The 13156-nt window shown below is 39.1% G+C and overlaps 1 protein-coding gene across 7 annotated transcripts in view; it reads left to right on the top strand.

Moving 5' to 3' along the window:
- The window catches only part of LOC105056273 (serine/threonine-protein kinase ATM), an 88072-nt gene extending 79399 nt beyond the window's left edge, over window positions 1-8673 (top strand). For 5 of the 7 annotated variants that reach the window (XM_029267907.2, XM_019854504.3, XM_073247281.1 and 2 more), the window contains 15 exons: window positions 816-956; window positions 1068-1124; window positions 1277-1336; window positions 2679-2773; window positions 2917-3025; window positions 3426-3515; window positions 5448-5527; window positions 5606-5684; window positions 6051-6097; window positions 6191-6290; window positions 6472-6603; window positions 6720-6854; window positions 6941-7006; window positions 7364-7507; window positions 8428-8673. In XM_029267907.2, coding sequence (XP_029123740.1) covers window positions 816-956; window positions 1068-1124; window positions 1277-1336; window positions 2679-2773; window positions 2917-3025; window positions 3426-3515; window positions 5448-5527; window positions 5606-5684; window positions 6051-6097; window positions 6191-6290; window positions 6472-6603; window positions 6720-6854; window positions 6941-7006; window positions 7364-7507; window positions 8428-8505 — 1413 coding nt within the window. In that variant the 3' untranslated portion in view covers window positions 8506-8673. Of the gene's footprint in view, window positions 1-815; window positions 957-1067; window positions 1125-1276; window positions 1337-2678; window positions 2774-2916; window positions 3026-3425; window positions 3516-5447; window positions 5528-5605; window positions 5685-6050; window positions 6098-6190; window positions 6291-6471; window positions 6604-6719; window positions 6855-6940; window positions 7007-7363; window positions 7508-8427 lie in introns of those variants that run through there. The other 2 variants (XM_073247282.1, XR_003802369.2) reach the window with 2 other exon arrangements.
- Window positions 8674-13156: the final 4483 nt, after the last annotated feature.

The following is a 13156-nucleotide window of genomic DNA, read 5'->3' as shown; positions in this document are numbered from 1 at the left end:
GGAACTAGGGGAGGGAAAAGGGAAGAGAGGAAAAGAGAGAGAGGGAAGGCGAGGGAGAGAGAAATGGCCTCTAGAGGCCTTCGGAGAGCGGCCGAGGCCATTGCTACTATGGCTGAGGCAATGGGCATCATCTTGATCTGGCACAACAGGGGGAGAAAAGGAAAGAGAAGGGGAGAGAGAGAGAGAGAGAGAAGGGAGAGGGAGAAATGACCTCTAGAGGCCGTTGGAGGGTTGTCAAGGCCATTGCTGTACTGTCGAGATGGTGGGCCTTAGTTTGATCAAAATGGGGGCTTCATCTCCTATTTCGTTTTTTATTTTGATTTTATCAAATGAAGTCGACAATACCTGGTTATTACTGACAACCCTACGATGGCCTCTAGTTGCCATTTCTCCCTCTCCCTTTCCTTCCCTCCCCTTCTCTCCCTCTCTCTCTCCCCTTCTCCCCCTCTCTGCTGTGTTGAATTGGGATGATGCCCACCGCCTTGGCCGTGGCAGTGGTGACCTCCGAAGGCCGTTGTTCCCTCTCCCTTTCCTTTCATCCTCTTCCCTCTCTTTATTTTCCTCTCTTTCCTTCTCCCTCTCCCCCTCTCTGCTGTGTCGGTTCGGGCCACACACGGAATGGAATAGAGGCATTCCAAACCATACTATCAGCCGACTGGTCCAGGATCCAGTACCGGCATGGTGAACCTTGGGTGGACATATATTGTTCCACACATTGTTTTAATTTGTAACAAAAGAACATTGTACTTGTCAATATATTTGTCTATTTTGGCCTTACTTTTATTGAAGCAATTGGTTTTTCTTGTCTTCACTAGTTACTGGCTTTAGCAAATGGCGATCGTGTCAAAGACAAGCAAAGAAGTCGAAATTCATTTGTTGTAGATTTGGACAAAAAACTTGCAGCAGAGAAACTCTTGAATGAGTTGTCTTCATATCATGGAGCTTTAATTCAACAGGTATTTTCATCACCATTTGGATCGTGGATATCATTCTATGACATTTTTGAAATATTTTACTGGCTTCTATATAACATGTATTAGTACATAACAATGCCCTTTGTCTTATAGATGAAACAATTGGTTGAGATATATATTAAGCTCGCTGAACTAGAGACAAGAAAGGAGGTTGGTTTCTTTTCTGAAATTGATGTACTTGGCTTTCTTTAGCATGGATTCTGGTGTTTCATATATATATATATATTATTTATTTATGTTTTTGCTTAGAGATTCTGATCATGGAATGATGCTCAGCTTGTCTCATAATTGCATATGACCAGGAAACTAATAAAAGAATACCTGTGCCAAGAGAAATCCGTAGCCTTCGGCGGCTTGAACTTGTAAGGATGATATTGCCAGAGGCCATTTGAAATATTTTCTTAAATGTTTAGACTGGCAGATATGCAAGCATGTATCCTAGAATCATAATGTAATAGATTGAAGACTCATGCTCTGATTTCTGAAGTGAAATCCATATGAAAAATTCTGCATTCTTGGATTGGTGGTTGCTGTTACATGATAAGCTCAATAGTGCTTGGATGCATATGCGTATGCTTTTGTGATTATTCATTTACATCATACGCTTAAAATTTCTCCTTGAAAATTGACATTGCATATGGAAAACATTCACTGGCATTTCAGAGTTCAGTAACCTGCAGTGAGAAAAGTAATATTTTCATGGTTTTATGCAGTGTCTAAGCTTATTTGGTTGTTTTTTTTTTAAAAAAAAAAAAATCATATCTAACCATATTTATTTGTCTCAAAATTTATGGAATATATAATTGGACCTCTTGTGGGTTGTTATAGTCAAAATGCTTGTGATAGAAGCCTTGCGGTAGTGTTCCTCAAATAAGCTAACCATTGAATGGCCACAGTTTTTCTATAAAATGCAACTTCTTTCGAGTGTCCACAATTAAACCCAGGATATCTTGTTTAATAAGGACAGAATTTATGTAATATAGGAAGAGGTATTTTTCTTAATCTGTTGTCATGAGTAGCTGACCTCATTTTGATGGGATGTGCTTGGTGGAGATATCCAGCCCTTAGATCTGATAGGTTTTGTTTGTCTGAAATATATATTCCGAAACTAGTAAAAATAGTATCGGTGCATTCTAACTCTATGCACCAAGGTTTGCTGATCAGTAACATACCATATTGCACGTACCATATTAGTACCAAATTGGTATATAGTCTCGCATTGTACCAACACCCCAGTATGCCTCACTGTTTGATACCGTACTGTGTACTGATGCTGTAATAGGATGGTATTGCCGTACCTGTACAGGGTCCAGTACCGAGACAATGAACCTCGCCATTCACCATAGTATTCTCTGATTACATTAGGACTTTGTGGCATGTTCAAAAGCCCAATTTTCAAATCCAGTATCTGCAGGCAGGCAAGTAAACCCTAAACACCGATAGATTCTCTCTGCAGTGATAGTTGACGACATACACGGCATTTGTTAATCTGACGGAATAGGTCGTACCTGATAATTTATGTCTTGTGATATGAATGATCTTATCATTGCAACTCCTGAACACTGGTGCTTCAAATATGGATTGTCTCTCCAAAATTCTCTCCTTTTGGTTAGCAGATGACATTGATAGTTTTTTTGTTCTGCTGATATTCATCCAAAATGTGTAATGACCAGTGACTGAGTCCGCATTCTGGCCTTCTTTCAGGTACCAGTTGTGACAGCTACTGTTCCAATTGACCCTAGTTGCCAATACGGGCAAGGTTCTTTCCCACATTTTAAGGGATTATCTGATTCTATCATGTATGTTGAATATGGTATCTCTATCTTCTATTTAATGTATAGAGAATTCTTTTAGAGGTCCTATATAATTGCACCCATATAATCAGGATGAGGCTTTGATTGTTATAATTATGCTTTTATTTAATTATTTATATAATTTGTAGGGTAATGAATGGCATAAATGCACCTAAGGTGGTGGATTGCTTTGGTTCAGATGGTCATAAGTATCGTCAACTTGCCAAATCTGGAAATGATGACTTGCGACAAGATGCTGTATGATATCAAATCTTTGTCTGCTTTCTTTTATACATGCAATAAACTTGCAATATGCAGTTTAGAGCGTACTTTCATGCAATATGCATCTTTCTATTGATTCTAACAATTTTAAATTGTATCATGAATAATGGGATTTGATAAAATACTCCATCATCTTTCATTTTGAAAACTGGTTCAGGCATTCGACCTTTGCTTCTTTTGTCGTTTATTAATATATTAACATCAACACAAAATTTAAACAAAAATCTGCTTTGAATTTTATCTTGAGGGCTTGGCATTCAGTTCTTGGGAATAAAGATCTCTCTTTTAGTTTTCAGTCCTTGAGATCTGCAAACCAAGAGGACCTTGGGTTTAAATAAGTTGTTCATGAAACCTTGATGGATGGTAAATTTTGTAGGTTATGGAACAATTCTTTGGTTTAGTGAATACCTTCCTACAAAATCAGCGAGATACATGGAAAAGGAGGTTAAGGATACGTACATACAAGGTATGTTCCCACTCCCATATTGGTAAATCATTGTATGTCGTGTCATTGAGTCATTGACAGTAAATCAATTTTTCTATTATTGTTATTGCGTGATACACTCTTCATGTTCTTAGAGGATAGAGATGTAAACAGTTCATGTTTTGGCTGTTTCCATTCTCTTGTCCATTGTCATGGTCTGGTTTTTGATATGATTCTGATGTGTGCAGACAGTATTCAGATTTCAATTATTTGCCTGATGTGTTTGGTATTCCCTCTTCCTTTTGAGCATCATTGGTGGATATGATTTCTTTCCTTGTTGTTTGAGGTTAAATTCAGAAGTTAATCATTTCAGTTCTTAAGGGTGAATTTTTGTTGAATCCATATTATTTTTCAGAAGCTATTCAACCTAATTAAAGAACTCATAACTCTAAAGTACAAAATATATGCAAAACGGAATTTGTGTGAATACAGTCCTATGGCATACTGGATTTTGGTAATACATCTTCTACATTGATTATAACAATGCATCTGCATAAGAGCACTGGTTACGTAGCACATTTCTTTCATCGAAGCCTAGGTAATATAGGTATGTTAGTTTCTTTTAAGCAACACAGCTATCTATATTAATATGATATCTTTCTATAGATTTTTAGATTCTTAGATGATAAAAGTGTTGTAATTTTAGGGAAAAAAAACCTTCATTGAAGTTTGGAGCCTCATTGTAAGTTCCTAATCAAACCCCTGTACTGCATCAGTGAAAGTGGTGGGCTTTGTACCACACTTTTGCCTTGGACCTTCAAGCATATTTTTGCTTTTAGTATTCAATGAGGCATTATATAATGAGCACATAGTATTTTCTTCAGCTTTTCCTTTTGGGGCACTTTGGTAATGGAATTGGTCAAGATGAAGAACTTTTTTGCATTTTAGCTGGGAAATTCCACTTTATTTGTGAAAGGGATCTCCGTCATCCAGGATTTTTTGATCAAGTGAGACAAGGCTCAAATGTTGGCACTGGATTTCTCTTAAGGAAATTAGATATGCAACCCTCACTCACCACTCCTGGTCAATTTTAACATGTTTGGCATCTCAGTCAAAGGTTCTCCTACCTTTTGGTAGGCTCAGTAAGAATAAGATATTATCTTGAAATCAGTCATCACTGCATGATAGCTCGCCATGGCTGACTCTTCATTTAAGGTTTTGGTACTTGATATTAATATCAGTTGCTTGAAACACTCATCTGTGTATCATATCATCTAAAATGTAATCTAACCAATTTTGCAGCATTCAGTTCATCAGGCATATCGAAAAAAGTTGACATGTTGTTCACTGTCAGAACTATACTAGAATGCTCATGGCTTGGTTTTTCATGACAATGGACCTCTCAGTATGTACCCTTCCTCACGAACAAGCTCTGCATGAATGGCTACAAGAGAATGTTAACATATTATAACAAATTATTGCATCGAATGTGCATAAATATATATTCTTTGGATGTGCAACTCACTTTCATATAAAATGTGTCTATGAAATTGTACATCATCTTTATAGACTTATCGCCATGTATCTTTGTGGATATTTACTAAGTAGTATTAGTTTAGGTGTGTGTTACTCTGCATTGATAAGAAACCAATAAATTCCCATGCCCAAGCCATACATTTTTTTTTTTGACTCCAAATGGGTAAAACTGGAAATATAAACTCTTGTTTTCCTTGCCCTGATCAGACCCCCAAGTTCAATTTCCTTCCCCTCTCCCATGCCTGCCTTCCAACTCCCCACTTCACTTTTATTTTTATGTTTTGCTGCTAGACTACGTAGCATGCATTGCATGCATTCATGGTCTAGGTTTTTGTGTGTTTGTCCAGCAGTACCTTCATGTTGACTGTATGAAAGTTTCCAGTGCTCCTTGACACTTTGCATAATCCTCGTTTATTTAGTTATCTCTACTTGAAACAGGTGGTTCCATTTACTCCCAGTGCTGGTGTAGTTGAATGGGTTGATCGTACTGTTCCGCTTGGTGAATATCTTTTAGGAAGGTTTGTTCTATCCAACAATGATATACTATGAAGCTACATTTTTGTCAATATTTAATCTTCAAATATTTACTCTTTCAGCACAAGGAATGGAGGGGCGCATGGACGCTATGGGATAGGAGACTGGTCATTTCTTCGATGCAGGGAGCATATGACTGGTGTAAGTTCTATAACTAGCAATCTTCCGTTTGATGTGTATTAAGCAGAACTGTTGTTTTATATAAAACTTAAAGCCTGCGGTCTTGTATTATTGTGAATCCAGGAATGGGGATGTTTGGACAAGAAATATGTAATCCTTTCTGGGCAGGCTTGATTATCAGATACAAAATAATTTAACTAATCATTCTGATAATAGATTAATCATGGACAAGCAAGCAAATCAAAGGAGGATGATTCTTTTTTTTCTTAAGCATTAAACTTACTTGTATGTCGTTTCACATGCCAAAGTCATGGTTACATGACAACTTTGTTAAAATTTGACATAGATGATTGTTGTATCATCTAAAGAAGTTGATTCTTTGAATAGGAGAAAGACAAGCGGAAAGCATTTCTCAAAGTCTGTGACAACTTCAGGTATCATAAGTCATAACAATTTATTTCTTTTCTTCCTTGAGCTAGCAATGTAAAATCTCAGGGATGGTATTTTTCATACCATGATTTAATCAGGCCGGTGATGCACTACTTCTTTTTGGAGAGATTTATGCAGCCTGCTGACTGGTTTGTAAGAAGACTCTCGTATACAAGAAGTGTTGCAGCTAGTTCAATGGTCGGTAAAGGTTCTTCTAGCACTGAGTATTCCTTTATAGTCTCTCATTTCCGTAATTACAGTATTCACAAGCATAAATCTTAGTTGTCTGAAAGCATGGTTATTGAGTTTTCCTGACCTTGATATTTATGCACCATTGGCATGATGTAATGATATATGGGGATTTATTGCTTGAGTGCAGGTAGGTTACATTGTAGGGCTAGGAGATCGGCATTCAATGAATATTCTCATTGATGAAGATACAACGGAGGTGGTACACATTGATCTTGGTGTTGCCTTTGAACAGGGTCTCATGCTTAAAACGCCTGAGAGGGTTTGTCCTTTGACAAGCAACATTCTTTTGTCATTTTTTCCTAGTTTCTGAAGATAGTTCTGTTTGTACAAGGAAACTATGTTAGATGTTTGTATCACATTTTGTCTCTTTGGCAGGTTCCATTTCGTCTGACGAGAGAGATAGTAGATGGCATGGGGGTTACTGGGGTGGAGGGTGTTTTCAGAAGGTGTTGTGAGGAAACTCTCTCTGTCATGAGGACAAATAAGGAAGCGCTGCTTACTATCATTGAAGTATTGCAACCTTCACTGTGTCCTGGAATAATTAGATATGCTTAGCTGTAACTTCCTCTAGATAGCTAAATGTGTCTAATCTCCAGGTTTTTATTCATGATCCACTCTATAAATGGGCTCTTTCACCTCTTAAAGCTTTGCAACGACAGAAGGTATATTAGAAATTATTGTGATGATACTATTCTTTTGTTATTGTAATTTACATTTCCTTACAGAATAAATTGTTTATGATATTTTAAATGCTAGATTGTGTGGTGACCAAGACATTTTAAAATAAATAATGTGTTATCATTCAACTGTATCTGATATTCTGTTATCTACAATTAAAGTTAGTTTCAGGTAATCTGTTGTGTAAAATTGATACTAATATTCGGTTTCATCCTGGTTCATGCTTGGCACTTGCAAATTGCTTTATTGTTCTGAAAGTGCTTTTCATCTTAATTGATAATTTATTTCTGGCATGATTAGTATCGATGTTACAGGAACCTTTTTGACCTTTATCATTGCAGGAAATTGATGATGATGTAGACTCATGCTTAGAGAGCTCACAAGATGCTTACGAAGGAAACAAGGATGCAGCACGTGCCACATTACGTGTTAAAGAAAAGTTAGATGGTTATGAAGGTGGTGAAATGAGGAGTGTACAAGGCCAGGTAATCTTTTGGCTGTTTTTATTCATGCATCAACTCCAAACTGCGCAGAGCGTGATTGACTGAGTGTGTAAAGACACTGATATCTGTTCTATTATTTATGTGCAAACTACTGAGAGGCATTATCCACTTGGGAGGCTGTATATTTCCCGCCACATGCATTACACGTCACAATTTCTTGTGGTAGTAACTCCAGCTGAAATGTGTTACAGCATGATTGTGGTCAGTCAAAAATGTAATTCTAATTCCTTTTAGAAACAACATTTGCTCACAAGTATGAGTGCTTGATTGAAAGATAAGCATAGACAATTTCTCGTGGGCACTATGAGTAGAAGCCTTCAGATGTTGTCTACATCAGATATGAGTTATTACTGCAAGTCCTAGGTGAGTGTGAGGCAACGGAGTGGTAATGCATGGGGTCACCATAAGTGCACAATATATCAGCGAAGTAGCCCAAATTATTCAATAACCACCTACCAGTTTCAAGGGAGTTAAATGTCATGTAGAATCTGGGATGAATTGAAATGGAATGGTGATATGGTTTCATTTTATGATAAGCCGAGGTGAGAGTGCTTTACGGACCTGTAGTAGATACTCTTTTGACTGTTAGAAGGGAACATTGCCTATGATACTGAAACTATGGCCTGGCAAATCTCCAATTGTGGCCTACACAGCAATGGCAAGGAAAAGGATCAATAAAGTAGTATAATCATAGACATTTTATATTTTTATGAGTTATGGATATTGAACTTGTAGTGATATCTGGATTCTGAGAACATTGAACCTGCTGCTAATGCAGAACCAGCGACATGAGCACATGTTGTCATTTAACCTTGATCGATCAAATCTCCACTTCTCATGTTCTATCATCTATTACATTTCCTTGTTTCGTAGTTATCTTTTGTTTGTGCATGTTGATGCAGGTCCAACAGCTCATACAGGATGCAACAGATACGGATCGCTTGTGCCAGATGTTTCCAGGTTGGGGAGCATGGTTGTGACAAAGCATAGAAAATCTTGAGCATTTCTGGCATCCAAACACATTGTAAAGATAGCTCATTTACTTCTTCCACCTCATCTGTAGAGTTGTGCATGATTGAAGCAACTCATTCATGTGAAAGTGTATCATGTCCTTAATATTATCTAAATCCATCCTTTTTCGCCTTTCATTTTTGCCCATGCATTTTGTATGTTTTATAGACTTTGTATAGGATTCAACTAATAAGAGGAACAATGAGAGGGAGTTTTCCAATTGTAGAGAGAAGTAAATCTTCAATATAATCATCTAGCACATTTACACGTGTTCCCCTTGATGGTTTCTTTCACAGATAATAGCAGACTACTGTTATTTTTCAAAGCGCCGATCCTCAAGGGTCCAAAGCTAATGTGGTGTCCGTTCTATATGACCAGTTCATATTTCAAATGCCTGATACGCTGATTAATTGCATCCTACATTGTCCATCTTAATTACAAAGAATTACGAAATTGTTAGTTACTTTAAACACCCGTTGTTTATCTAGCCTCCCATCAAGTGTCAAATCTGCACAGGCAAGCTCAAAGGGACGCGCATATTCATAAATCTAGATTTGAAGCCCTGGCATGGATGCAGTTTAGGGAGTCAATAGTGATATTAAGGTGCTGCACTTGGATATATCTGAATAATTCAATGGTTGATAACTCTTGGCCAGCAGCTTCTGCTCCACAAGTTTCTTGATAATAGCCTTCTTATTTATTGGGGATACTTGTAGATGTGATTTGCACATAATAGTTAGTGTATTGGCTTTTTGATTATATGTGGAGGTCCAACAAGGGTTTTCTTTGTTAGGGCATGTGTGGTACTCTCAAGACTTGGGAGGCTAGGAGAGGAGCCATGGGCTTAGGGTGCCAAGGAGAAAGACTGCCAAGGAGTTTTAGTCCAATAAAGATTCTTTTTTATCAATAGTTTTAGTTCAGATTCAATAGTCTTAAGATACCATGCTCAAAGTTCTGAGTCTTAGGGTGTTGGAGGTGGAAGATCAGATCTGGAGGTGCATCCCAAGCCTCTGGAAATGGAGGAGATATGAATTAGGTTGCTGCTGTAGGATTCTTGATACGCAGCGATCTAGAGTATGAAGTTTGCAGCTCTTAGAGAGTTTGGATTGTTGTAGACTCTTGCAAAAGGTTTTGTCATAGGTCTCTTCAGGTTCACACAGGTGCATGGCGGTCCTAATAATTGGTATCAAAGCCTGGTGAAGCATGGAAGCGAAGGAGAAGTCATAGGATAAAACTAAAAATCTGCTGTAGAGAATTCTGAATGCTTCGTGTTCGTGGAGCTATTTTTTAACGTCCAAGTTTCAAATATTTTAAGCATTAAAACAATAAGTTCTCGGGTTAACTATGTATCTACTATTTTAATTGTGGGCTGATCTAATCTTGGGAGGATTAGGAGGTGTCAATAGGAGACTTTGCTGAAATCTGCATATCTATTTCATGGTATGCCTCGGATCCATCTTTGTTTTTGCTGTGGTTTGGCCAACTAGGAGCAGCGGATTGAAGATGGAGGTTGAGAGGATTAACGAGAAGGAAAGTTTTTGGGGATGGAAGGTTTTCTGGTCCAACTTCGGTTGGATCCGACCTTGGAGCAGGAAAGACTGGAGGGTGTGATGGTTAGGCGATAAGATTCTTTGGAGAAGATGGGCAGCAAGAGGCTATTTGGTGGATAAGGAGTCATTGGCAAGTTTGGCGTGCTAAAGGAGAGGTTCCCCAAGGAGTAATAGTCGAGGTGGAGCTGAAAAAGCAACTAAATAGTCTTCGAATACAGGAAGACAGAGAAGTAGTTGGGGTTCATTCAGTGGTTCGATCAGAGCATGGATTTACGGAGCCTTGGGATATGGAGATGGCTAATCCATAGAGTGTCGCAGTTAGTTCAGAGGAGGAAAAAGTCCTCTAGTGGTTTCATAGGGGTTCACAGAGTACGGAAGGTCCGAAACAGAAGCAGCGACAATGGAGGTTCAGTAGGAGGTCCAGCAGGGCAGTGCTGAGCAGCTGACCTCGAATCAGATTTCGTCTTCTGTAGGGGCACCAGGAGGAGTCGCGATTTAGGTGGAGCATTGGCTAGAGGTGCCTCCACAGGTGGAGGATGGTTTGGCACAGATTTAGAGCCGTGGGGTGCAGAGATGGAGCCAGATTCCAGCACCAGTGGCGGTGATGCACAGCATGGTTCTATACGGGATGTGCGGGCATCGGAGAGCCGTGGCTCTGAAAAAATCATGTCAGATGGTTTGTTTACAGCAATAGAGGATCCAGATACCTATGAGGTGGCTGAGGCGAGCTTCGGGATGAGATAAGTGGGTCTGAGTTCGGATAGGATTTGAGCTGCAGTCCCTCTGGTGAAGCTGAAGCGACAGTTGGTGCAAGTACAGAAGAGGAAGACGCCGACAGGACACAGAAGGGTGCTTGGATACAAGCAAGGATCTTGAGCCCAGGTGGAGGCGATCGTCTCAGAGGCTTTTAGGAGAGCTCTAGGGCTGAAGGGTTTGGCATCGACGATGGAGGTTTGCAAAGGGAGCTGTCAGGATATGTAGTGACAGCAGGATCATGCAGACGGATCGTGCGGAGACTTGCCAAGACTTGGGGGCACCAAGGTGGAGATTCTTGGTGCATATGTGGTGCTCCCAAGCCTAGGGAGGTTAGGAGAGGAGCCATGGGCTTGGCTCTAGGATTCTAGGACTGGTTTAGATTCTAGGGCTAGGACCGATTTAGTCCTAGGATGGAGGTTCAGCCTCCACGTGTTGGGAAATGTGTCCCAAAAAGCCAATCGTCAAGCTGTTGATGGTTGAGCAACCAAGTATTGTAATTGATTTGTTAATAAATAAAATATATTTGGCATTTTCATCATAAGCTTTCATCTTCTAATGAACTCCGTTGTTATGATGAAGTCCTTAGGACTATTTAGGTTTGATAAAGAGAGAATTTATCGATTAGTCCTTAAAACTGTTCACGACCAAATGATAGGCTGTTAATAAGGACGACAGCTTCTATCGAGCATAGGTCGCTGTAGGCCATATGGGTTGGTTGTCCTCTTAACCAAAGAGTGTGGAGACACTGGTATGGCATACAGGTGAGATGTAAGGGTACATCGTCATTGAACGTGACCAACTCCAGAGCATTCTGCTGTCAAGAATGTCTCTGATGGGATATAGGTATAAGTGTCCCTTAGACTTGAGATCACCTCAGTGACTTGCAAGCAACTCACTGTGCTTTGGTACCGGACTAACTGAATTTCTAATCAGGGACGGAAGGCTTCTGGGCACAGTCAAGTACTTGCGAAGTCAGAGTGTGATCGAGATGGGATTGACCACTCCAAGAGTTGGAGAAGAATGAGTCGCTGTATTTCAATTTAGCAAAACCTTGGCCAGGGTAATCCATCAGATGGATTTGATATTTTGAAATACAATGTGGACAACCTGATCAGAGCTGACAGTTAAACTCTGGGGTGTCCTATGATCATTTTGGTCAAGGGGATGAATTATATGAAAACTATATCCGCATGGGTTCTAAGGATGTTGTTCTACACATTCGACCTATCCGGTCGTCGGGTATCATTGCTAGATGGTCACTTCGATTGGTATAGAAATTTGTTCCTATGCTACCGGCTTAGGTTCGGACCTATGAGGTCACACACATTAGAGTTCATGATCCGATCGGATGGTTGATCAACGATTACGAATCGTTCTAGGGTTAGATGATCAATACGATTGATATTTAACCCAGTGCAAGTATTGCAGGAGGATCGATTAGCAATTCGATTGCTAATTGGCTTAATTTGATTAAGCCAATGGGCTGAGATTAAGTCTAATTAAATATAATTTAATTAGATTTAGTTTGGGCTTGATTGGATCAAGTCCAATTGGTTTATTGGATAAGCCAAGTGCAAGGAAAGACTAGTCCTAGTTCAACTAGGACTTGGGTCAATCTAATTTCTAATTTGATTAGAAAATTAAATCAGATTTAAATCTAATTTAATCTGATTAAATTAAGTTCTTAATTAGGTTAAGACCTATTTTAATTGGGTTGATCTAATTTTGATTTGATTTGGTTTGGGAAACCAAATTAAAACAAGTTATGAGACAGAATCCTAGTAGGACTAGGATTCCACCTTGCGCCACATAAGCCTTCTCCACGCCCTCTCTCTTATTCAATGCCAATCTCCACTTATTTTGTACGACAAAAGCCCTCTCTCAGATCTCTCCCACGTTCACAAAAGGTCTCCTCTCTTCTTTCTTACATGGAAGGTGATTTGGATCAAATCTAAAAGGAATAAGTTTGGATTTCGAATTCTATGAGATAGAGTTTTAGAAATCCAAAACTCTTTCAATTTTGCACCGAATTTATCCAAATTTTTTTTGGAATTTTCGTGGCTTTTAGGGTTTACATTATACACCCTTTTCTGGTGATCCATGCACGAAAATATGGAGGAGGTGCTCAAGAGTTGGGCGTCCCTTAACTTGCCATGTTTGGATAAGCCTTGACTAGGTGTTTGACCTAGATAAGGACTCTATCATATCTCTCTATATAAGATGAGTTTCTTTGTGAAATTTTAAGGAGAGATAGATATTTGAGAGGCCTTTCTGCCATCCAAAAATCAGAGAGAAATACCTTTGGGTCGTGGAG

Source organism: Elaeis guineensis, chromosome 13, assembly GCF_000442705.2.
Source record: "Elaeis guineensis isolate ETL-2024a chromosome 13, EG11, whole genome shotgun sequence".
In the NCBI taxonomy this organism is placed as follows: domain Eukaryota; kingdom Viridiplantae; phylum Streptophyta; class Magnoliopsida; order Arecales; family Arecaceae; genus Elaeis; species Elaeis guineensis.
This window is presented reverse-complemented; position numbering and strand designations above follow the sequence as displayed.